General features: G+C 39.9%; 1 protein-coding gene across 1 annotated transcript in view; it reads left to right on the top strand.

Moving 5' to 3' along the window:
* The window catches only part of aldh8a1 (aldehyde dehydrogenase 8 family, member A1), a 40,966-nt gene that overhangs the window by 4,201 nt on the left and 12,244 nt on the right, over positions 1–24,521 (top strand). Inside the window, exons 2-5 of the mRNA XM_060936698.1 lie at positions 1,232–1,379; positions 7,360–7,515; positions 7,584–7,733; positions 10,438–10,694. Coding sequence (XP_060792681.1) covers positions 1,232–1,379; positions 7,360–7,515; positions 7,584–7,733; positions 10,438–10,694 — 711 coding nt within the window. The remainder of the gene's footprint in view (positions 1–1,231; positions 1,380–7,359; positions 7,516–7,583; positions 7,734–10,437; positions 10,695–24,521) is intronic.

The following is a 24,521-nucleotide window of genomic DNA, read 5'->3' as shown; positions in this document are numbered from 1 at the left end:
CTCTCGATAGCACTGGCTTGACTGCTTTATTAGCATTTGCTAACACTACTGATGAACGCTACACCGGCTGGAAGGTGATTTCACTGCTGCACTGATGGCACCAACTCACAGTTAAGCTCGCGTTAGCCTTCGAGAAGGCTGATATGAAGAGTGTGTGTGTATGTATAATAATAATAATCATAATAATATTGGCTGGCTTTTTTTGTGGTCTATCAGATATTCCGTTCAGCTACTCGTCTTCGACTCATTCAGTATCGTGTTAGCTGAATAGAATATGTCTGATATACCACTCGACACCACGCAATATTATTTAAATATGTCGCTCAGATCCGTGATGTATTTCGTATGAAAAATGTGAGTTTTTCAACACGAGAAGATAAACTTCATATCTTTAAGCTAACGTGTGATTTTCTTTTTATTATATCGACACATTCACAAACAAAGTCTCCAAATTTATCAAAAACAATCCATCAATTTCCTCACCAGTGACATATAGAGATTTATGTCATGGTTTTGGATCTCGGATGGAGCTCGTATTTAAATTATGCATGGCATATTTCCCAGTAAAACACTCGTGTCTATATAATATATTTAGATATGACAAAGTCTCATACTACATCATGTACTCTCCAAACTCTGTGCATGTACATATTCAACGCAGGAGAACTTATTTCGGTGATTATTGTGACTGCAAACATTTTGCCAAAAAAACAAAAGCAAACCTGCATACACACTATACAAAGTCAAGAATGACAACGACAGTAAAACTACACACTTCATTTTGTATTTTTTAATTACAGCATATACTCTCTGGATGTTCACACATTCTTTGTCTTTTCCCAACTGCTGTTTTGTGTTTACGTGGATTTTGATCATCATTATTCCCATTGCTTCTTGATTTTATTTATTTACTTATTTTCCGGACAACCTGGCGTATATCACCAAAAGTTTGTGGACACCTGACCACCACACCTGCATGTGTTTGGTGAACATCCATGGCATATTTAGTCCATTTTGCTGTTATAATAAGCTCTGCTCTTCTGGGAAGGCTTTCTGCTAGATTTTGGAGCGCAGATGTGGGGATTTGTGATCATTCAGGTCTTAGACTGTTCATGTTCTGTGTATCCGTGGATTCTGTGCATCATGTTCAATAGGCCAAAACTGGGAAGCTTTTGTGGCATAAACACTAAAGTGTGTGTGTGTGTGTGTGTGTGTGTGTGTGTAAGTAAAGGTGGGTGCAGCAGTGAAGGCTGCTAAAGAAGCGTTTCCTGGCTGGTCAGCCACAAGTCCAGCAGAAAGAGCTCGGGTTCTGAATAAACTTGCTGATCTGATTGAAGCTCGTCTGGAGGATTTCGCTCAGGCAGAGTCTAAAGACCAGGGTAATACTTTACACATGTATATCAGTTCTGTGTTATATTCTTGTGTATTTGAGACATACAGTATCTATCTGTCTGTCTGTCTGTCTATCCAGTATCGGATAATTTTTTTTCTTTTTTTAAAGCTAGACGGCCTTTTGATTTCATAAAATCGGTGAAGTTTAGTTCCGTCTGAAATGTGGTGATTGTGATATCTGTTTATTTCTGTAATATCTCACAAAATATCAGGCCATTCTGTGGCTGGGAAGTTATTTAATTTGAGGGGATTAAAGCAAATAATGTGCATGAAATCGCTCGCTTCGCGCAGTCAAGCAGACAGAGGAAGTCCGTGTGCGCATGCGCAGGTTTACCTTCTTCTTCTTTTGGGTTTTACGGCAGCTGGCATCCACAGTGCTGCATTACTGCCATCTACAGGTTTCCCTTTGAGCGTGCACTGACTTCCATCATTCTGTCGCTAAACGAACAGCTGATCACACCGAGGTGCTCGCTGAGCGCCGATATTTATTAGTTTGGTCCTGTGTTTCCTTTCCTGCGTATATAACATAACGTCTTTTCTTCTCGCTTTCTTTCCGTTACTGTAGTCGCTCTTTCACATTTCATTCGCACACTCACGTCCTCCATTTTTCTCTCCTGCTTCAAATTTGTATCCCACAATGCCTTGTGCAAATGGGGAAAACCCACCACGTGATACATGATGTAGTATCTTGAATCAGGTCATGGTGAAGCAGGAAAAAATAGCGGCGAATTTAGGGCCACGTAGCTCTAAATTCATTAACTGTTCTATTTAAAAAAAACTAATAAAATTGGAAGTCTGTGATTTGAATTCAGTAACTTTTGGTCACTAAACAAAAATAATTGGGTGTCGGGAAAAATTTTTTTATGACCTATACTTGAAAAATCTGAAAGGCAGTCTGCCCTTAAAGAGGTTTTTGGATGACATGCTGGCGTGTGCCAACTAAAGAAAAAACATATCCAATTAAGATGAGATTACTCTCGAAGGTTGATATTAAACATGCTATTACTAGCTGCAGGATGATTTATCTTTTATAAACAGTGCACGGATTAGGAATAACGTAGGGAAAAACATACTTGTTAATGATTGGGAGCTGTGATTTGATCTGGTTCTACAGGATCAATCCTACTACTTACAGTATGGAGAGGTTCCGTTTCCCCTCAGAAATTTGCTACTGGAGTGCCTCAGGGGTTTGTCCTTAGTCCACTCTTGTCCCTTTATACTAATCAGGTCTCATGGTTCATGACCACAGTGTCAGTGAGACACAACTTCTTTTTTTCCCCATCCACTTCTCAAGTTGCTCAGAACGTACTGGACTGACTTTGTGACATCTCTTTCAACCGCCCTGAACCGAGACTAGCCAGCTAATCGGAACTACAGCACCAGTTAAAAGTTTGGACACACCTTCTAATTCAGTGTTCTTTCTTTATTTTTATGAATTAAAAGTCACTTCAGGTTTTAAAGTAATGATGGATGTTGTTTCTCTTTACTTAGTTGTTCAGTTCTTGACATAACATGGATTATTACAGCTGTGGTGTTGAATAGGGCTATTTTATTGTTTGTATTTTTATTATTTACTTATTTACTGTTTGATCTCAAATGGATTGGCTGTGTCCAGAATCACTCTCTCGTTCACTACTCACTATCTAGTGAATTCTATATAGAGTAATATATAGTGAGATCATTGGTAAAATGAAAAATCAGCAACAAAAAAACCCACTTTTGGACACTTCTCCACCACGCTGTTATTTATGTCATTTCTGTCGCACAATTAAAGAACTGAAGGCAAATTTTTTATGATCAAAATTCTATTTATCTCATTTTATTAAATATCGGAATGCATTTTTGATCGCTATTTTGTCGCTGCTATAGCAAGTTCTGAGTGTTTGAAATATGCTCTGTAATATATCAGTCCGTATGTCAAAGCAACGGCCGTAAACGAGATTCGTTGAGACCTGTGCGAGACGTCGTAGGACGGAAGTAAAACATACAGCGGAAATCAAAGTGACCAACATCTGCCAACGTCGTCAAAAGACGTGCGCGCCCTCTTTCGAATGCTGATGTGATCAAGCCGGAAGTTTTGTTTGTTTTGATAGCAATCAGGAAAGTTTGAAAAAAGTAGGCAGTAATCATCATTTAAACTCGTTTTTGTGCAATACTTCGTTTGGAAAACAGTTTTCAAAATGGCGGCACTGACACCTGGCTGACACTTCACGTTTCGAAGTCTCGCACAAGTCTCGTGAAGATCACGCGGATAAGCGACGCCTGCCGTGGACCAAACGAACTAAATTTGACATGGCTAAAAACCGAATAAGTATAATATTTAATTGCAATTAGTTGCCAATACGAGTCACGATATAAGGTTACTAAAGCCCAGAACGTAATTGAATAACACGTTAATTAAGAAATAAAGCAAGTTTAAAAATGACTTCAGTTCTCCTTTAAAACGTGCCAGATCAGTCGGCTGGTGGGTTTTCAAAATAATAAATACATGCATATATTTTTGTGATAAATCCATATTATACTGAAGGCCTTTCCTACATTAATAAATACAAAGAACTTTGTTGTACTCTGCTGCGTCTTTCACTTCTTTTAAATCAAGGCTGAATACTTTCTTTCTTCTTCACCGCTGCCTTTTATTCAATCAAGTTTGAGGCTTTTGATGAATTCCTCACTCTGCACTCTTTTATTCTTGTATTTTATCTGTCTTATTCTATTTTAGCTTATTTTCTATTCTCTTACTCTTTTGATTTGTACTTGAATGTCAGTTTATAATGTGTTTCCTCCTCCATCCAGTCACCCCAACACTCTTCTTTTTTTCAGCATGACCGCAATGCATAATGGGATATATTGCTTTGTTAGTGACCATCAGTTGTACACTACTTTTCATGGTGCATTGTGGGATACTATGAGTCCACTATCTATATAAGGTGGAATAAATAATTCTCACTATACATTCGGACAGCACTACAAAATGGTGAACTCACTATATAGTGCACTGTATAGTGAGTAGTGAGTGATTTCAGAAGAAGAAAGAAGAAGAAACAACCTTTATTTGTCACATGCGCACTTCAAGCACAGTGAAATTCATCCTCTGCATTTAACCCATCTGAAGCAGTGAAAACACACACAGAGCAGTGGGCAGCCACACCAGAGCGCCCGGGGAGCAGTCAGGGGTTCGGTAACTTGCTCAAGGGCGCTTCAGCCCAAGGCCGCCCCACGTTAACCTAACAGCATGTCTTTGGACACAGGGATTAAGAAGGTAAGAAACTCATCAACTAATTAACTTTTAACAAGACACACCTGTTAACTGAAAAGCGTTCCAGGTGACTCCCTCATGAAGCTGGTTAAGATAACGCCAATAGTGTGCAAAGTGTCAAGGTAAACGTTGGACGCGCTGAAGAATCTAAAATACGAAACACATTTTGTTTAGCACATAATTCCATACAGGGTGGCACGGTGGTGTAGTGGTTAGCGCTGTCGCCTCACAGCAAGAAGGTCCGGGTTCGAGCCCTGTGGCCAGCGAGGGCCTTTCTGTGTGGAGTTTGCATGTTCTCCCCGTGTCCGCGTGGGTTTCCTCCGGGTGCTCCGGTTTCCCCCACAGTCCAAAGACATGCAGGTTAGGTTAACTGGTGACTCTAAATTGAGCGTAGGTGTGAATGTGAGTGTGAATGGTTGTCTGTGTCTATGTGTCAGCCCTGTGATGACCTGGCGACTTGTCCAGGGTGTACCCCGCCTTTCGCCCGTAGTCAGCTGGGATAGGCTCCAGCTTGCCTGCGACCCTGTAGAACAGGATAAAGCGGCTAGAGATAATGAGATGAGATAAACTATAAATGTTTTCTGCTTCAACTCATCAACCATTCTTCTTGACACCAATTCATGTTATTAATATTCATAAACCAGGCCTTCATGTTTGTTAATATTCATCAGCTTAGGTTATGTTATAGTGGTGCAGTACAAGTCTGTCTCACATGTACTGGTGGTGGTGTAATAGTGAATCACACAGCAATCCGTGTGTCGACAGACTAAAAACTGACACACTGACGTACACACGTATAAAAAAAAATCCCGGTTAAATTGAATGACAGCAAACAGTGACCTGTAATCGTATATAAAACCTTTCAGAAGTCTATTAGAGTTCACTCAAATGAAGTCAAGTTCATTGATTTCATATTAAATATGAGGCTTGTGGTGCAGAACGAGTGCTTCGGTGAAGAAAAGTCATCTGATGATTCGGTCATCTGGTCTAACCAAGGCAAAAAACTACAGTATATACACACAGTAGTGTGCAAAAGTCTTAGGCACCCTATTATAGTTTTTATACAAACTTTGTTTTCGATTTCTATTTTATGACTTCTACATTATCGAATCAAACATTACAAAAACATTTTAGAGTTCCAAACGTTTTTTAATTTCCCCAGCACAAAATTAAATGTTACAGGGGAAAAAAAAAAGTTTGTCATATATCTGAGCAGCATATTCCATAAGAGAGCATTTTTCATTTTTAAAAAAAGGAAACATAATGAAGGCTATGGTGCAAAAGTTTTGGTGCAAAATGAAGACGCGAGTGTGACAAAGTGTCCAGAAGAACTGTGGCTGGTTCTGTAAGATGCTCAGGAAAACCTACAGATCATTTCTGCATAAAACTGACCTCATTGGACCTGAGACGGATCTTTTTTTTTAAATCAAATCAAGTTTATTTGTATCGCGCTTTTAACAATAAACATTGTCGCAAAGCAGCTTTACAGAATTTGAACGACTTAAAACATGAGCTAATTTTATCCCTAATCTATCCCCAATGAGCAAGCCTGTGGCGACGGTGGCAAGGAAAAACTCCCTCAGACGACATGAGGAAGAAACCTCGAGAGGAACCAGACTCAAAAGGGAACCCATCCTCATTTGGGCAACAACAGACAACATGACTATAATATTAACAGTTTTAACAGGTATAACCCTCAACTGTCCTCATGGGGCCGTCCTTCACAGGAGCGGTGCGATAAAACTCCGACCAGACACAGGGCACCAGGATGGATCAAGCAGGTCCGAGAGGCAGAAGAGGCCAGCATCTCAATCCCAGGATCAACATGTAACTCAGAGGGACAGATTGGGGGGGGAAGAGAGAGAGAAAGAAAACACAGGTTGTTAGGTATGCCCTAAAAATGATGAGTATTAAATCTGTGGGGTAGGCTCGCAGAGACGAGAGTCTTTACATCAGGCATAACACACAACAATGGCATGTTAATATGGTAAAAAATATCATGACCTGCTCTGGCTGGATGCTTGATTGGGTGATGGGAGCACACTCCTCAGCAATGATGAGATGCAGATGGGACCCTTAGGGCTGGCCAAGACAATTCAGTTACATTTCACCGGGTCTGGGACATGCGACAGAATGTCTGACGGCCGATTCCCTGCAGGCTACGATAGCCAGTTGAGGTCTCCACCCTCTCCACCAAAAGATTTCCTGTTGACTCCATGTAACTCAGAGGGACAGATTTGGGGTGGGGGGGAGAGAAAGAAAACACAGGTGGTTAGGTATGCCCAATGTCACCTGAATAAGTAGGAGCAGTATACATATTGCACCGAGTACAAGCAGGGACTCCGGCAACTAACTATGACAGCATAACTATTTTTTTAACATAACATAATTTTTTTTAAGCAAAGAGTCGTCTCACGCCAAATATTGACTTCTTCGTTTATGATGGTTTACTGATTACTGTTTATAGTATTTTTTTTTTTTTAATTTTGAAACATTTCATTATTTTTAAAGCTGTTTTTGGTCTCCAGCATTTCTTTACATGTGCCCAAGACTTTTGCACCGTACTATATATAAGATGCTTTTTAAAAACATAGGTCCAATAGTGGTAGCTCAATTATTTTGCAGAATTATTTCCTACAGATTTGTCTTTGTCTTTGTTTTCTTTCCCTTCCACCATTCCTCCATCCGTCACCACTTCTTTTCTGACTCAGGAAAAACAATAAACTTTGCCCGAAGTGTCGACATTCCTCGTGCTGCGTACAACTTCCGATTCTTCGCTTCGTCCGTCCAGCACCACACAACCGACTGCAGTCAGATGGACCACATGGGCTGCCTCAATTACACTGTGCGCTGTCCTGTAGGAGTGGGTAAGTGTCTAGGTGTGTGTTAAGAGATTGAGGAAGATGATGATAATTAGACTTTTGTTTCCTTCCAGCTGGCCTGATCAGTCCTTGGAACCTGCCTCTGTATCTCCTCACCTGGAAGATCGCTCCTGCAGTGGCTACAGGGAACACGGTGGTGGCCAAACCCAGTGAGATGACCTCAGTCACTGCCTGGATGATGTGCAAGCTGCTGGAGGAGGCTGGTGAGCAGTGTGTGTGCGCGTGCAGTTAAAGTCCAATTGATATATGTTGTGGAGCAAAGAAAAAAAATCCCTCCCATTAAACCGAGACGGCCTTTCGATTTCATAAAATGGGTGAAATTTAGTTCCGTCTGAAATGTGGTGATTGTGATATCTGTTTATTTCTGTAATATCTCCCAAAATATCAGGCCATTCTGTGGCTGGGAAGTTATTTAATTTGAGGGGATTAAAGCAAATAATGTGCATGAAATCGCTCGCTTGGCGCAGTCAAGCAGACAGAGGAAGTCCGTGTGCGCATGCGCAGGTTTACCTTCTTCTTCTTTTGGGTTTTACAGCAGCTGGCATCCACAGTGTTGCATTACTGCCATCTACAGGTTTCCCTTTGAGCGTGCACTGACAGTTCCATCATTCTGTCGCTAAACGAACAGCTGATCACACCGAGGTGCTCGCTGAGCGCCCATATTTATTAGTTTGGTCCTGCGTTTCCTTTCCTTCGTATATAACATAACGTCTTTTCTTCTCACTTTCCGTTACTGTAGTCGGTCTTTCACGTTTTATTCGCACGCTCACGTCCTCCGTTTTTCTCTCCTGTTTCAAATTTGTATCCCACAATGCCTTGCATGAACAGGGAAAGCCCACCACGTGATGCATGACATAGTATCTTGAATTGGGTCACGGTGAAGCAGGAAAAAATAGCGGAGAATTTAGGGCCCTGTGCCTCTAAATTCATTAATTGTTCTATTAAAAAAATATTAAAATTGGAAGTCTGTGATTCAAATTCAGTAGCTTTCGGTCACTAAACAAAAATAATTGGGTGTTGGGAAAATTCTTTTTATGACCTACACTTGAAAAATCTAAAAGGCAGTACAGCTTTAATAGAAATCACTCAGATAAAGTTGTTGCACTTCACTAACAGTGTGTGAATACTGAGAAATTTGCGGTGGGCAATTTGGTAAAAATGAAACATGTTGGGTTTTGGTATAAATTTACTGCCACATGATAGGACCACATCCCGAGTAAAAGGTCCACAGCAGACCCGCGCTCAAATGCGTTTATATTTTTCAGTATACAACACTAATCACATACATCATTTTGTGAGATGTCAACTCTGTGACAGATAGACCAGCTATTACCTCTTCCTGTAATACACTCCTGGGGGCTGTGATCCTTAAATGGCTTGTTGTCTAGAATTCGGCTTCATCAGTCGACATTGTTGGTGGAATTGTAGCCTGCACTGCAGGATCCAGCAGCGCTGGGAATGATAACTCTACCTGAAATTAGACGTCACATAGCTGACAAATTTTGGGCTTTTTGGCTTGCCATGTCCATCAGTATCACCCTATTATTGTCCAGGATCATGTGTGTGAAGGGAGTTGGCTGGCGCAGTTGACACGTAAAAAGGGTATGCTTCAATTTCTACACACTCAATTCCTCAAAAAAAACCCAAAAACATATCCAGAGCAGGACACACGATCGTGTGTACGAGATGTTGTTCTGTTGCCCTGCCAGATAACATGAGGCAGGCGAGCCTTGTATCTGAGTAACCGTGGCAACGCTGGGGCTGAATTCGGCACCGTCACAGAGTTGACCGCAACTATACTTCGTGGGACGCCTACTTTGGCTGAGCTGCAATCGAAATGATGAAAAGCTGCATCAAGTTGAGTTATATTTTCTTTAAGCACACTCATACCCATGACGTGCACAGAGGGTTAATCCTGTCTGCTGGCTTTCAGTGGAGAAACAACACCATCAGTTCAAACCAAGGTTGCAGGTGGGACAAGCCAAGTTGGCCATTTTCACACTTTTTTTTTTCCAACAACTAAGAAATGTCCGAGAGGTCTGCTGAATGTGTTTTCACACTCGGCCCCAGGGAGTTCTTGCTGTATGTACAGGTTTTAGACCTCTCCACAAAAAACACAGGCCTGGAGACGACTCTGGGACACACATTTCTTAGTATTCACAGAAACACTCATACACTGTGTTTAAATATTCTGCAGGAAAACTGTACCCATTTGAAAAATCAGCAAAAGGGTCACTAGGTGGCGCTAATCACTCACAGAGATTGATTTTACATCTAGTGGTCATCTCTTGGACAGCTTTCTTCACTCTGGAGATGTAGTGTACTTTTAAATGGATTGTTGATTAATCAGACAAATGACGAATTGGTCAGAAAGTGTCGATTCATTTCCCGGAGCAGATCAGGCAGCAGTTCCTGCTGCAAATGGAGCAGTTTTTAGAAGGAGTCTCCAGTATCAGCACTTTAAGTCAAGCCACATTATTACATCTTCAGACATGGGACAGAGGGAGTGTATAGTTTGTGGGTTTCAAGAGAGAGAAAAACAAGGCTGGTGAAGGAACCGACTACTTACTGTACAGTTGCTATAACACAAGTGATAACAATGATAAGGTGATAAAAGTATCATGTCATTCTGTAATAAATAAAAAAAAGTCATTGTGGTATAAAAGGAATAAAACCCTACTGTGTGTGTATTGTGTTATAAGAAAATAATCCACTTTTTTATGGTAACAGTAATTCCATCCCACCATCCCGTCATTGATTATTTTCCTACAGCAGCACATCTCTGAGTATTTTATCCTTACATAATTTATTTTGATACATAGCTTCTCAACTCCTGCTTCGCACTTTATTATTCAGTGTATGTTTATGTATCCGTCTTTCAACATGTTACAACGTGTGTGTGTACAGGTTTCCCACCAGGAGTTGTGAACGTGGTTTTCGGCACAGGTCCACGTGCAGGCGAGGCCCTCGTGTCTCACCCAGATGTGCCGTTAATTTCATTTACGGGCAGCACGGCTACAGCTCGAGCCATAACAGAGCGCAGCAGCCCCTACTGCAAGAAACTCTCTCTTGAGCTAGGGGGGAAAAACCCAGCCATCGTGTTCGCTGATGCTGACCTTGAGCAGTGCATCAGCACCACGGTGCGCTCCAGCTTCTCCAATCAGGTGAGCTCTGTTATTCAGCCCAGCTAACTTTTATATCAGCTAAACTTTTTTACTCCAGGTGATCAATCATACAATAAAATTGTGATCTCAGTATTAAAAAACCTAATCTGGCACTTTATAATAGGGGTATAAAGCACGGGCGATTGCTCTAAGACAACCAGGGAGGCTCAGCCTCCTCTAAAAATGACGAACATCGTGTAGGATGAATTGTGCTAGGCTTATGTTATAGCTGACCTTATAACATTGCTATTTCAGATCCAGAATCATAGAAATATATGTGCTCAACCCAACTACAGTGCGAAATCATTCCGTTATAACTTTCCCCAGTTTGCCTAATGTGTGCATGAGTTTTTCCCCCTCGTGACAGCGCGATGCAGCCCAGCCTCAGTGCACTTCAATGGCATTTGGGAGCTCTGCGCTTTTCAATATCAAAATGCAAGACAATTATTGGACAAATACTGTGAAAACGCACGCCCACGGACTCCCAGCCTCACAGTGGGAGGGACATGGCAAAGCTTTCCGCGAGGAGACTGGTGATTGGTGAAAGCAGCCGGATATTTTCTTTGATTGACAGCTCATTTCAACTATAGACAGGCAGCGGTGAATCTCAGTTCAGTCCCATGCGGATTCGCAAGTGCTGTGGTGTATTGTAAGAGATCAGCTTACATTTCGATTTCATTCATTACATACGGTTTCTACCAGCTTTTTTAGTTTGTATAAATTTTCATTGTAAATAAAGTGTAAATATAGTGTTGTCAAGTTTGCTATCTTAGTTTGAGAAATTTCGTTTATTTGAGTGACTGAACTTGAACTTGAGGGGGCTAGTCAGCTAGCAAGAAAGCTGCGCACGGATGCCAAGCATTGCTGATTTAATTTTGGCGAAGCCATTTGCCAGTCTTCCTTTCGAGGAAAAAATTAAAATTAAAGAGCAGGGTAGACCAACGCCTCAAATTGACTTGGTGAAAAAGGTAGGGAATAATACTCGTTCCTTTCAGCTCTCCTGGTACGAGAAAGTGAATTGGCTAACAGCAAGTGACCCACATCAACAACAGTAAATAGGCTACTTTAGTAATATGTCATGGATGGACCAAAAATATAGAATCTATTTAAAATGTTTATGCTGAGTATATTATATTGGAATATATATTTCTCTGGATATGAATTAAACACAGCTACAATTTGGAAAACATTTTTAAACAAAAACACAGCTGAGAACATTTCACACTACAGACCTGGATTAAAAGTGAAGGGTTATCAAAATTGTCAGTAAAACATTTCTCAGTCAAAATAAGTAAAATATAGGGAAAGTGTCATTGAATGAAATGTGTGGCACCCAGCTCTATGTTTGGCTCCCCAAGGTCAGTGCTTGTGCCTATTCCAGAACACTCTGCTGTTACTGCTGAGGTTCCTGACAAAGAGCTGCTTTCAATAATGATCAATTTTTAAACCACATGCCACAATTTTAAAATATAAAATGTTAAAATATAACCCCCCCCCCCCCCCCCCAACACCACCATCATGTATATTGGACAGTAGGCTAATGGGCCAGAAGAACCTGTTATTTCACAGTTTGTGACCCTGCCAACAATCAGCCAGATCAGAGGCAAGAGTATGGGCAAAATTGATGTGTTTTTTCTTTTAAAATCTGGAAATATCGTAACCGACCAGCCTCCCCTGTTTGAAAGACTACCAGCCGCCACTGGTGTAAAGATGTTTCATAACACGATACAAAACTTTGTGAAAATTGGCTATTTACATTGTGTATGAGTGTTTTATTAATTATGCATTTAAAGGAGAACTAAAGGCAAATTTTTTATCAAAATTCTATTTGTCTCATTTTATTAAATAAAGGAATGCATGTTTGATCGCTATTTTGTCGCTGCTATAGCAAGTTCTGAGTGTTTGAAATATGCTCTGTAATATATCAATCCATATGTCAAAGCGATGGCCGTAAACGAGATTCGTTGAGACCTGTGCGAGACATCGTAGGACGAAAGTAAAACGTACAGCGGAAATCAAAGTGACCAACATCTGCCAATGTTGTCAAAAGACGCGCATGACCTCTTTCGAATGCTGACGTAATCAAGCCGGAAGTTTTGTTTGTTTTGATAGCAATCAGGAAAGTTTGAAAAAAGTAGGCAGTAATCGTCATTTAAACTCGTTTTTGTGCAATATTTCGTTTGGAAAAGTTTTCAAAATGGCGGCACTGACACCTGGCTGACACTTCACGTTTCAAAGTCTCGCACAAGTCTTGTGAAGATCGCGCGGATAAGCGACGCCTGCCGTGGACCAAACGAACTAAATTCAACACGGCTAAAAACCGAACAGGCCGATAAGTATAATATTTAATTGCAATTAGTTGCCAATACGAGTCACGATATAAGGTTACTAAAACTGAAAACGTAATTGAATAACACGTTAATTAAGAAATAAAGCAAGTTTAAAAATGACTTCAGTTCTCCTTTAATGCAGTGGCACCATTTGAACACCAGAGGGCCCAATCTGAACAACCATTAAAGCTACACCATCGCATGAAGATATGAAGTTTATCATCGAGTGGTGAATGTATATTTTTCAACACAAGAAGATAAACTTCATATCTTCATACAACTGTGTAATGTTCTTTATATTATATAGTCACATCCACAAAAAACAATGCAAGTTAATCAAAATAATTTTAATTTTGAATCGGTTCACCATTTTGACGACGCGCATCTAGTCAGCCGGAAAACACTGGGAGTGACATCATCGGAATGAAATATCAGGAATCATTATCCATACAGGACACTTTTTCGATGGAATAAAAACATATTCTATTCCCTTCTCGTGGGTTTCATTCATTTGGTTTGATAGCATGCAATATTATTAGCATATCGCTTATCCTATGTGTATTATGTCACTCTACCCAATGGAGAACGAGTGTTGAATATGGTTTACGATATTGCATGGTCGTCAAGACAACATGACGTCACACGCTGGAGCTGATGCGAATATCCCATGAGAGAGTTTCTGCTGTACATTTGCATAAGATAAGATAAACTTTATTCATCCCTCAGTGGGGAAATTTACATGTTCCAGCAGCTCACAAATAAGACTCAGGAATAGACAGTAACAAAAAAAGAGTGCAATAAAAGTATATCTAAAAAAATAACAACAAACAACTAAATAAAGTAAAAAAAAACATAATAAGAATGGAACTTAAATCAGAGTAGGACTTCACCTGAAATAGAAATATTGCACCAGGTAGTGAATTTTATTGCACAGCAAAACATAAATAACGAGGATGGAATGTGTGTGTAAAGTAACCAATCAATGACCAAAAAAACCACAGGGAATAAATGTAATTGTACAGAACAATTACGAGAGAGACATTAATAAGAAAATATTGCAAATGAAAAGGATATTGTCCCAAATAGTAATATTTTTGCACTGCATAGTACATGATGGCGATGAGATGTGAATAAAGTGACAAAACGGTGATAGTGATGTTGAGAAACGGTGCTCCATTACACCTGGCTGTCATTAAAACTCTGGAAGCAGTTGGGATGAAAGACTTGTGGTCGTGTTCCTTTGTTCGCCAAACCCGAAAGGTGACCAAAACTTCATTAGATATTCTTCATGCATATTTACAAGCAGTGGTGAACCGTTACTATTAGAGCTGGGACTTGAGCTCAGACACCAGAAAACAGGGTAAAGGATTTTGTAAGGGATTAGCGGCAGGCTGCCAGGTCACTCCGTTGTGTGTAGCTGTCGATGTTGATTTTAAAAGTAACAGTAAATTACACAGAGAAATGAATCCTAAAGTCTGAGAGAAAAATACAGCAGCGAGCGTGCCGCGTGGAAGAAGAGTCTGGAGACAGAAATCTTGGTTTCTCCGTCGTTAGCCTGTAGCTCTCGATAGCACTGGCTTGACCACTTTATTAGCATTCGCTAACACTACTGATAAATGCTACACCAGCTGGAAGGTGACTTCACTGCTGCGCTGACGGCGCCAACTTGCGGGTAAGCTAGCGTTGGCCTTTGAGAAGGCTCATATGAAGAGAATGTGTATGTATAATAATATTGGCTTTTTTTATGGTATATCAGATATATTCCATTCAGCTACTCGTCTTCGGCTCGTTCAGTATCATGCTAGCTGAATGATGTATCTCTGATACACCATGAAAAAAGCCAGCCAATATTATTTAAATATGTCACTCAGATCCATGATGATGTAGTTCATATGAAAAATGTGAGTAGTTCAACACGAGAAGATAAACTTCATATCTTCAAGCCAGCATGTGATTTTCTTTTTATTATATTGACACATTCACAAACAAAACGTACCCATCCATCCATTATCTGTAGCCGCTTATCCTGTTCTACAGGGGCGCAGGCAAGCTGGAGCCTATCCCAGTTGACTATGGGCAAGAGGCGGGGTACACCCATACATGTCAACCTTTGGTCAATCAAACCTGTATAACCAACCTCCAAAATCCGTATTTCCCTTATAAAATCCTTATAAGATGCAAATTAAAATAATTTACCTAAAATTTGAATGATAATTAACAATGATATATCCCAGTTACTTTTTATTCAATATTAATAACAATAAACCTTCAGAATGAATACAAAGCTCCAATGTTTGACAAAAACACAAAGTGTCACTCTAATGTTCTGAATTGTACTCCACGACAGCTTTTTTAGCGCTCTGCACCAATACCTCACGAGGCTGCATGTCACAGCAAGTGTCTGTGTTGATCTTGCCGGAATGCCCATTCAGAATCTTTTCAGTCGCTAGTGAAAGTCGCTCAGGTGGAAATACGCTTTTCAAACAAAATGTTACTTCCTGGTTGGCGGGATTCTCGCAATGCGGTGTGCGCATGATCAGAAGTGGAACGAAGTCTCGCTACCACAAGATAACGTGCGATTTCATAAGACTCTTTACTGGCTGTTTGTGCTTTCTGTGGTGTACAGTACGTTTGTAAATGTTATGCGCTCTTTTATCATCGTGGGAATTGATTATAGCTCTAAATAAATATTGAAGTTTTTTTTAAAGAATCCGTATAACTTTATTTGTACGCCTGCCTGAGAAAGAGGGTGTAGCATTTTAGCTGACTTTAGAACTCTATTTCTGGTTAAAAATGACCCCCCGGTGCTGCGACAGAGCTCATTTTTCAACTGATCATTTTCCCTCGAGACTTTCTTGATTTCATTAAATTTTTGGGAGAATTTTATCCATCCATCCATCCATCCATCCATCCATCCATCCATCCACCCATCACGCTGAACCTCTAGCACATTTTGTTTAAGTTTTATACAGACAAAAATGCATACTGTTTTTCAGTCATCATTTTTCTTCATTCAAATTTTGTTCATGACAATAATAGTTAATATTCATGGCATAACAAAAATGCCCCATTGTTGGAAGATTGTGAGTTTGAATCCCAGTGATGGGGTGGGTGGTGGGGATCCAAGGAAACAAAATTGGCCTTGCTTTCTGGGTGGGAGGGACTGGCGTACTCTTTCTCCCCTGTCAATCAAAGCAAAACTAGCCAATTGTTGTCATCTGTGAGCTCAAGTATGCAGAAGAGGGCAGAATGGGAACTGGTAGGTGACCAAATTAAAAAGAAAGAGAGGAAAAATCCTCAAAAAAACCCCTTTATAAATATTTGAAATAACGTTTCAAAAGTTCTATTCAAAGGTACAACCTGCATCACAGGACACCATTCACACACATTCATACTCTCATTCACACCTAGAGGAGATTTAGCATGAGCCGATCCACCCACTAATATGTTAAAAGGAGGAAACTGGAGAACCTGATGGAAACCCACATGGGAACCGAGAGAACATGTGAAACCATACAGACAGTAACCTGAGCTTAGAATCTGACAGGAGGCCCTGGAGCTGTGTGACAAAAACACTGTGTTGAAATCAGTATTAATTGTGTTACTTCAGCTGATTGATAAACTGTTAGCATTCTGGTCGAGCTAGCTCGCTATCTTTCAGAGACGCACACTTTGTCTGCACTAATTCGTAAAAGATCACTCAAGGATACTAATATCTTTGCTTTTTAAAGTATTTTTCTCACACACATGTTAATCTCCTGTTGTCTTTTGTTAGCAAGAGCGTAACGTAGCGAGAGTATCATAGCAACTTTCTTTGCTAGCTAGCATCCATTTTGCTAGCAAAAACAGGTAGAAAATTGATAGTTTTTCATGAAAACATGTATGAAATGTTCAGTAAAGTGATGATTTGTGCTCCATAATGGATAGAAATGAGTCATTTGACACACTGAATGTGTCTCAAAGTAAATACAGTACACTGAGGTTTTATTTCGTGCCGTTCCAGTTCCAACAAAGTCTTTAATTCATGGATAAATGCATATTTAAAAATAATTCAGTTTGCCACTGAATGTGACTATAAAGAAGTGTGTGTGTGTGTGTGTGTGTGTTTTTAAAATAAGCTCAAAGTTCAAATCTTTCCCTCAGCCTGTAACATTTTTGTTCTTTGGGACAGCTATATAACCTGACATCCACATTCCTTTAATATTTACTTTAGATTTTTTCAGCAGTACTTTGCACTGGAAAGATTGTGGAAAAGTTCAACGGATGTTAATATTTATACAAGCCACTGTACTGATTTTTCCATGACTGTGAAAATCAATTTTGCATTTTATTTGTAATTTTTAAGTACCTCTACTCTTGAGATTAAAACTACCACCATCGTGCTTAACGTAAAGCTACATAACGACTCCGTTTGCCTGCTGTTGTGTCCTGGTTTCAGGTCTGGGGTTACGTTGTAGATGGGAACATAAAATCATGTAGAAATGCTATTTATTTTTAGCCATGTAGCCAAGGTTTTTAAATAAATGTTTCACTTTTCATGATTTAAGAGCCATTTTGACCCAAACTAAATTTGAGAGTTAAGTCATGTACTATAAGACTTAAAGGAACAGTCCACCGTATTTCCATAATGAAATATGCTCTTATCTGAATTGAGACGAGCTGCTCCGTACCTATCCGAGCTTTGCGCGACCTCCCAGTCAGTCAGACGCAGTCAGACGCGCTGTCACTCCTGTTAGCAATGTAGCTAGGCTCAGTATGGCCAATGGTATTTTTTGGGGCTGTAGTTAGATGCGACCAAACTCTTCCGCGTTTTTCCTGTTTACATAGGTTTATATGACCAGTGATATGAAACAAGTTCAGTTACACAAATTGAAACGTGGCGATTTTCTATGCTATGGAAAGTGCGCACTATAATGACAGGCGTACTAACACCTTCTGTGCGCTTCGGCAGCGCATTGATATCTGAGCTCCATATCAATGCGCTGCCGAAGTGCGCAGGTGTTAGTACGCCTGTCATTATAGTGCGGACTTTCCATAGCATAGAAAATCGCCACGTTTCAATTTGTGTAACTGAACTTGTTTCATGTCACTGGTCATATAAACCTATGTAAACAGGAAAAACGCGGAAGAGTTTGGTCGCATCTAACTACAGCCCCAAAAAATACCATTGGCCATACTGAGCCTAGCTACATTCCTAACAGGAGTGCCAGCACATCTGACTGCGTCTGACTGACTGGGAGGTCACGCAAAGCTCGGATAGGTACGGAGCAGCTCGTCTCAATTCAGATAAGAACATATTTCATTATGGAAATACGGTGGACTGTTCCTTTAAAATAAAATAAAGCACTTTGACTTTGTCTATACTGAGATGTAATTTGATCTTTCTTTGACTCTGGGTATAATCGTTGTGAAAATTTTACACTGCAAAAAATTATCTCTTTAATATGGTGAATTTATCCAATATTTCTTATTAAAAGATTATTAGAACTCAAATATAAAGTTATTTAGCTTACTTTTAGAGACTTTTACTAATTTCAAGCTTTAAATTTTCTTATTCTGTTGGCAGATAATTTTGCTAATTTTAAGCATTCAATTCTAGAAAGAAGCAAAATTATCTGCCAATAGAATAAGAAAATGTAAAACTCAAATTTAGTAAAAGTAAAAAAGTTCTCAAAGTAAGCTAAATAATCTTATATTTGAGTTCCATTAAAGGGAAACTGAAGTCATTCTTAAACTTGCTTTATTTCTTAACGCGTTATTCAATTACGTTTTCGGTTTTAGTAACCTTATATCGTGACTCGTATTGGTAACTAATTGCAATTAAATATTATACTTATCAGCCTATTCGGTTTTTAGCCATGTTGACTTTAGTTCGTTTGGTCCACGGCAGGCGTCGCTTATCCGCGCGATCTTCACGAGACTTCGAAACATGAAGCGTCAGCCAGGTGTCGCTGCCGCCATTTTGAAAACTGTTTTCTAAACGAAATATTGCACAAAAACGAGTTTAAATGACGATTACTGCCTACTTTTTTCAAACTTTCCTGATTGCTATCAAAACTATCAAAACTTCCGGCTTGATTACGTCAGCATTTGAAAGAGGGCGCGCGTGTCTTTTGACAACGTTGGCAGATGTCGGTCACTTTGATTTCCGCTGTACGTTTGACTTCCGTCTTACAATGTCTCACACAGGTCTCAACGCATCTCATTTACACTGCAAACAATGATATCTTAGCAAGTGAAAATATCTTAAAAATAGTTGAAATGATCTAGCATTTCCTATTAGAAGAATACAAGACACTAATTCTAAGATTATTAAACCTAGTTCTAGATTGCAACCAACTTATTCTAAGATGTCTTATCAAGTAAAAATATCTGTTCATGCAGCAAAATAATTTCACGAGTATTAAGTAATTTTCTCCTCAACTTCAGTTTTAAATTTTTTGCAGTGCATGGCCATTGCTTTGACATATGGACTGATATATATTACATAGCATATTTCAAACACTCATAACTTGCTATAGCAGTGACAAAATAGTGATCAAAAATGCATTCCTATATTTAATAAAATGAGAGAAAAAGAATTTTGATAATAAATTTCCCTTCAGTTCCCCTTTAAACTTCTAATAAGAAATATTGGATAAATTCACCCATATTAAAGATATTTTCTCTTAACAAGATATCATTTTTTGCAGTGTACATGGGTTTTGCTGAGGACAGTTTTCTGCCATCTCACGTTAGCATTAAATTTAGCACCAGTTCTCTGCAAACATTGTAATTTTAGCCACAGATTGATGACATGGCAAAAATCTCACCTCATGATACATGATGTTTTTACAATACGCAGTATGCATCATGATAATGAGGTTTGCTGAGGTTAGCCAACAAAATGCCAGTTGACTACTTTCACATACCCATAATACTTTGCGCCTTGAGGGGTTACCAGGCACTATATTTGTTTACCAAGTCAGATAACCTCAGTCATTTCTTCGAATTCTCATACGGAATTCCTTCACATGACTTTTCCTGATTTCAAGTTTTATAGAATACCTAGAGAGGCAGAAAATTTTCGCCATCAAAATTTCACACTGACCGACAACATGCGACTGTGTTCTACACACTTCAGTGGTGGAGTAAAGTCTGATGATCCAAGTCACGAAGCCGACGACCCGTCTGTCTTTGTGTTTAGTCATAAAAAGTGCGGAAACCCAAAAACAAGGACAAGTCAAAGAACTGAAAAGGACGACTTTATTGAAGGATCAACTCCCAAAACAAAGTGCAAATGATGCAGTGTCAGTAAGCTTACATGTCCTTCCCCTTTTAGTGTTTATGAACGGAGATCGAATGTAGTATTTGCCTGTAGGTGCAATCAGTTAATTATTGAAATTAAGTGATCAGTCTCATTAAATCAGTCTCATTAAATTTGAAGGTTAATAATTAAAATGAATCAATCCCATTGAATCGTTTACTTTGACTCATTTGAATTGAATCATACCATAGAATCAGTCTCATTTGAAGTGAATCATTCAGTGAATCATTTAGTGAATCGTTCAGTGAATCATTTAGTGAATCATACCATTAATCCTGGATAAATTACCAAACAGCTAGATTATGGTATATTTCCAAATTATTATTGATCACTTACTATATTACATAAATCTGCACCTTTTTGAATTCTTTGCGATTGGGGACTTCAGATATTGTTCACACCAACAAGATGAATATACACAGCTTTGATAATAAATGAATTTATTATACAAAGATAAAAATAATAAATCAATATATACAAGCAGTGAGGTGTGTGTGTGTGTGTGTGTATATATATATATATATATATATATATAATATGTCTGTGTGTGTGTGTGTGTGTTAGGCCCCTAGGCCTGAGCCAAGGTGTGTGTGTATGAGGGAGCTATGAAATTTGGAATGTTCTTATCTGATGTTTTGGTATGTTGAGTGTGGAGGAGGGCTTGACCATGTGTTTAGACAATGTGTTTGAGCACGAGGTAGGCCCAGATTAGTTTCGTGTTGCTAAGCTAAGACAAAAGGGAAGCTATCTAAAGTGTATCAGGCCTGGTCAGGCCTGTTGAGCACGTGTTTTCTCAGTAACAAAAGGATTCCACACTCATAACATTACCAAACTCACTGAAATCTTTAATAAGGTCAAAATGTGTGTTAAGAGAATTATGTTAGTAAGAAGAATAAGAGAAAGAGAGAGAGAGACATGCACAGCCTATTAAAACAAATGAGATTAAACAAACAGAACAATTCAATTCGACACGCTGCGTGTCTAATAGTGTAATGAATAAACCTGGGTTTAAATTCACACTTTCAATAAAGCAACTTCCTAAAACTAGCTTAATTATTATGCCCAAATATATTTTACTCAATATCTTGCCTCTAGCAAAGTTCTGAGAAGATGTTCGCCGTTGCAGAGCTTCGCTGTTCATGAAGCACGTGAACCGCTTCCGTGAGTCGATTCCGTGGACAGAAAACTTCTCTTGATCCGACGCGTCGTTCGTGATGAAAGGAAAGTCTCTGATTAATGTGCATAGAACTTCAATCAGGAGGAATTCTGGTCGCTCCTAATTACAAATTAAAACTGCGTTTGAGCTGCAGTCGTGACGTCACTTCTAATACGAATAAACCGGTTGTAACTCAGGTTGAGTTTAAAGATCGCGCTATTCTGGACTTTTACCTTGGCCAGTGGTTAAGCACAGAACGCGCTGGATGGTGAATCTTGCAAGAAGGAAGTGTTTTCGGGTTTGAGAGCATCTCTTTTGTGCGTCTAGATTCCTTGGAATCCGGACATGAGAGACAAAGAGCAGAGCTTCTGCCTGGACTTACAGTGGGGCAAAAAAGTATTTAGTCAGTCACCAATTGTGCAAGTTCTCCCACTTAAAAAGATGAGAGAGGCCTGTAATTTTCATCATAGGTTCACTTCAACTATGAGAGACAGAATGAGAAAAAAAAATCCAGAAAATCACATTGTCTGATTTTTAAAGAATTTATTTACAAATTATGGTGGAAAATAAGTATTTGGTCAATAACAAAAGTTCATCTCAATACTTTGTTATATACCCTTTGTTGGCAATGACAGAGGTCAAACGTTTTCTGTAAGTCTTCACAAGATTTTCACACACTGTTGCTGGTATTTTGGCCCATTCCTCCATGCAGATCTCCTCTAGAGCAGTGATGTTTTGGGGCTGTCGCTGGGCAACACGGACTTTCAACTCCCTCCAAAGATTTTCTATGGGGTTGAGATCTGGAGACTGGCTAGGCCACTCCAGGACCTTGAAATGCTTCTTATGAAGCCACTCCTTCGTTGCCTGGGCGGTGTGTTTGGGATCACTGTCATGCTGAAAGACCCAGCCACATTTCATCTTCAATGCCCTTGCTGATGGAAGGAGGTTTTCACTCAAAATCTCATGATACATGGCCCCATTCATTCTTTCCTTTACACGGATCAGTCGTCCTGGTCCCTTTGCAGAAAAACAGCCCCAAAGCATGATGTTTCCACCCCCATGCTTCACAGTAGGTATGGTGTTCTTTGGATGCAACTCAGCATTCTTTCTCCTCCAAACACGACAAGTTGAGTTTTTACCAAAAAGTTCTATTTTGGTTTCATCTGACCATATGACATTCTCCCAATCCTCTTCTGGATCATCCAAATGCTCTCTAGCAAACTTCAGACGGGCCTGGACATGTACTGGCTTAAGCAGGGGGACACGTCTGGCATTGCAGGATTTGAGTCCCTGGTGGCGTAGTGTGTTACTGATGGTAGCCTTTGTTACTTTGGTCCCAGCTCTCTGCAGGTCATTCACTAGGTCCCCCCGTGTGGTTCTGGGATTTTTGCTCACCGTTCTTGTGAGCATTTTGACCCCACGGGGTGAGATCTTGCGTAGAGCCCCAGATCGAGGGAGATTATCAGTGGTCTTGTATGTCTTCCATTTTCTAATAATTGCTCCCACAGTTGATTTCTTCACACCAAGCTGCTTACCTATTGCAGATTCAGTCTTCCCAGCCTGGTACAGGTCTACAATTTTGTTTCTAGTGTCCTTTGACAGCTCTTTGGTCTTGGCCATAGTGGAGTTTGGAGTGTGACTGTTTGAGGTTGTGGACAGGTGTCTTTTATACTGATAACGAGTTCAAACAGGTGCCATTAATACAGGTAACGAGTGGAGGACAGAGGAGCCTCTTAAAGAAGTTGTTACAGGTCTGTGAGAGCCAGAAATCTTGCTTGTTTGTAGGTGACCAAATACTTATTTTACCGAGGAATTTACCAATTAATTCATTAAAAATCCTACAATGTGATTTCCTGGATTCTTTCCCCCCATTCTGTCTCTCATAGTTGAAGTGTACCTATGATGAAAATTACAGGCGCCTCTCATCTTTTTAAGTGGGAGAACTTGCACAATTGGTGGCTGACTAAATACTTTTTTGCCCCACTGTATGTGCGCATGGCCGACTGACGTAGATGATCGCGCCCACGCGTGACATAGGTCACGCGGAAGAGGACTGGGAGTTGTAGTTCTTAGAGACAGAATGGCGGCATGATACCTACATGCCCCTGTAGTCCGAACAGCTTACTCTAACAGCCCAAAGATTGTCGTAATCTGGTAAGATATGAGCTCGAATCAGAGTGAAGGAACTCAAAATCAACTTAAAAAAATAAATCCGACAGTTCTGCTGTGTTTACAGTACTGACTTGACTGAGTGAGTTCCGTGCTTGTGTTCCCGTACACAAAGCGTTTTGTATTTTCTTATGGCTTTCTCATCATAACCAGCACCCAGTAAAAACCATTTCACTGTGGATTCTTCTCTGATCAGTGTTGATCTTTCTCAGCTCTTCTGCTGATCTTTTACCTTCTGCAGGTCAGTAATTATTGGAACACTCATGTTGACAGATGAAGAAGGCTGCTGACTCACTGTCACCTGAAGTAGACACGTTCAAAGTGTTTGATACGATATTTACAAGCGCTTTTTTATGGATTGATTTCCTGAAGTCCACAGAAAAGGCTTTGCATATTTCTTTAAGCTTTGGTTTCGTTAGTTTTGACACTTCTTTGAAGGAGGTTTAAATTTGGGAAACCAGAGCACCCGGAGGAAACCCACGCAGACACGGGGAGAACATGCAAATGCCACACAGAAAGGCCCCCGCCAGCAGCTGGGCTCGAACCCGGACCTTCTTGCTGTGAAGCGACAATGTCAACCACTTACACCATTGTGCCGCCCCAACTCGACCGATTCATATGGTAGTTTACGGAGTTTAGTTCGAAAAAAATACTGCATTATAAAATAAATCAGTAAAAACTGTTGGATTTGCTCTTCTGATCTCACTTCAGCTGTTTTCAGCACAGGGAATACAAGCGGGCTCTATATAGCGCCAAATAGTTGTATTGAGTGAAGCCAAGAGCCAATGGAACAATGTGATAATGATGCTGAATCTAAATTGTATTGTATCGCTCTATCAAGCCATTCCATTGGTTCTCGTTCTGGT

The sequence above is a fragment of the Neoarius graeffei genome, chromosome 13 (genome assembly GCF_027579695.1).
Source record: "Neoarius graeffei isolate fNeoGra1 chromosome 13, fNeoGra1.pri, whole genome shotgun sequence".
Taxonomy (NCBI): Eukaryota; Metazoa; Chordata; class Actinopteri; order Siluriformes; family Ariidae; genus Neoarius; species Neoarius graeffei.
The sequence above is the reverse complement of the archived record's forward strand: the minus strand, read 5'-3'. Positions and strand labels throughout refer to the sequence as shown.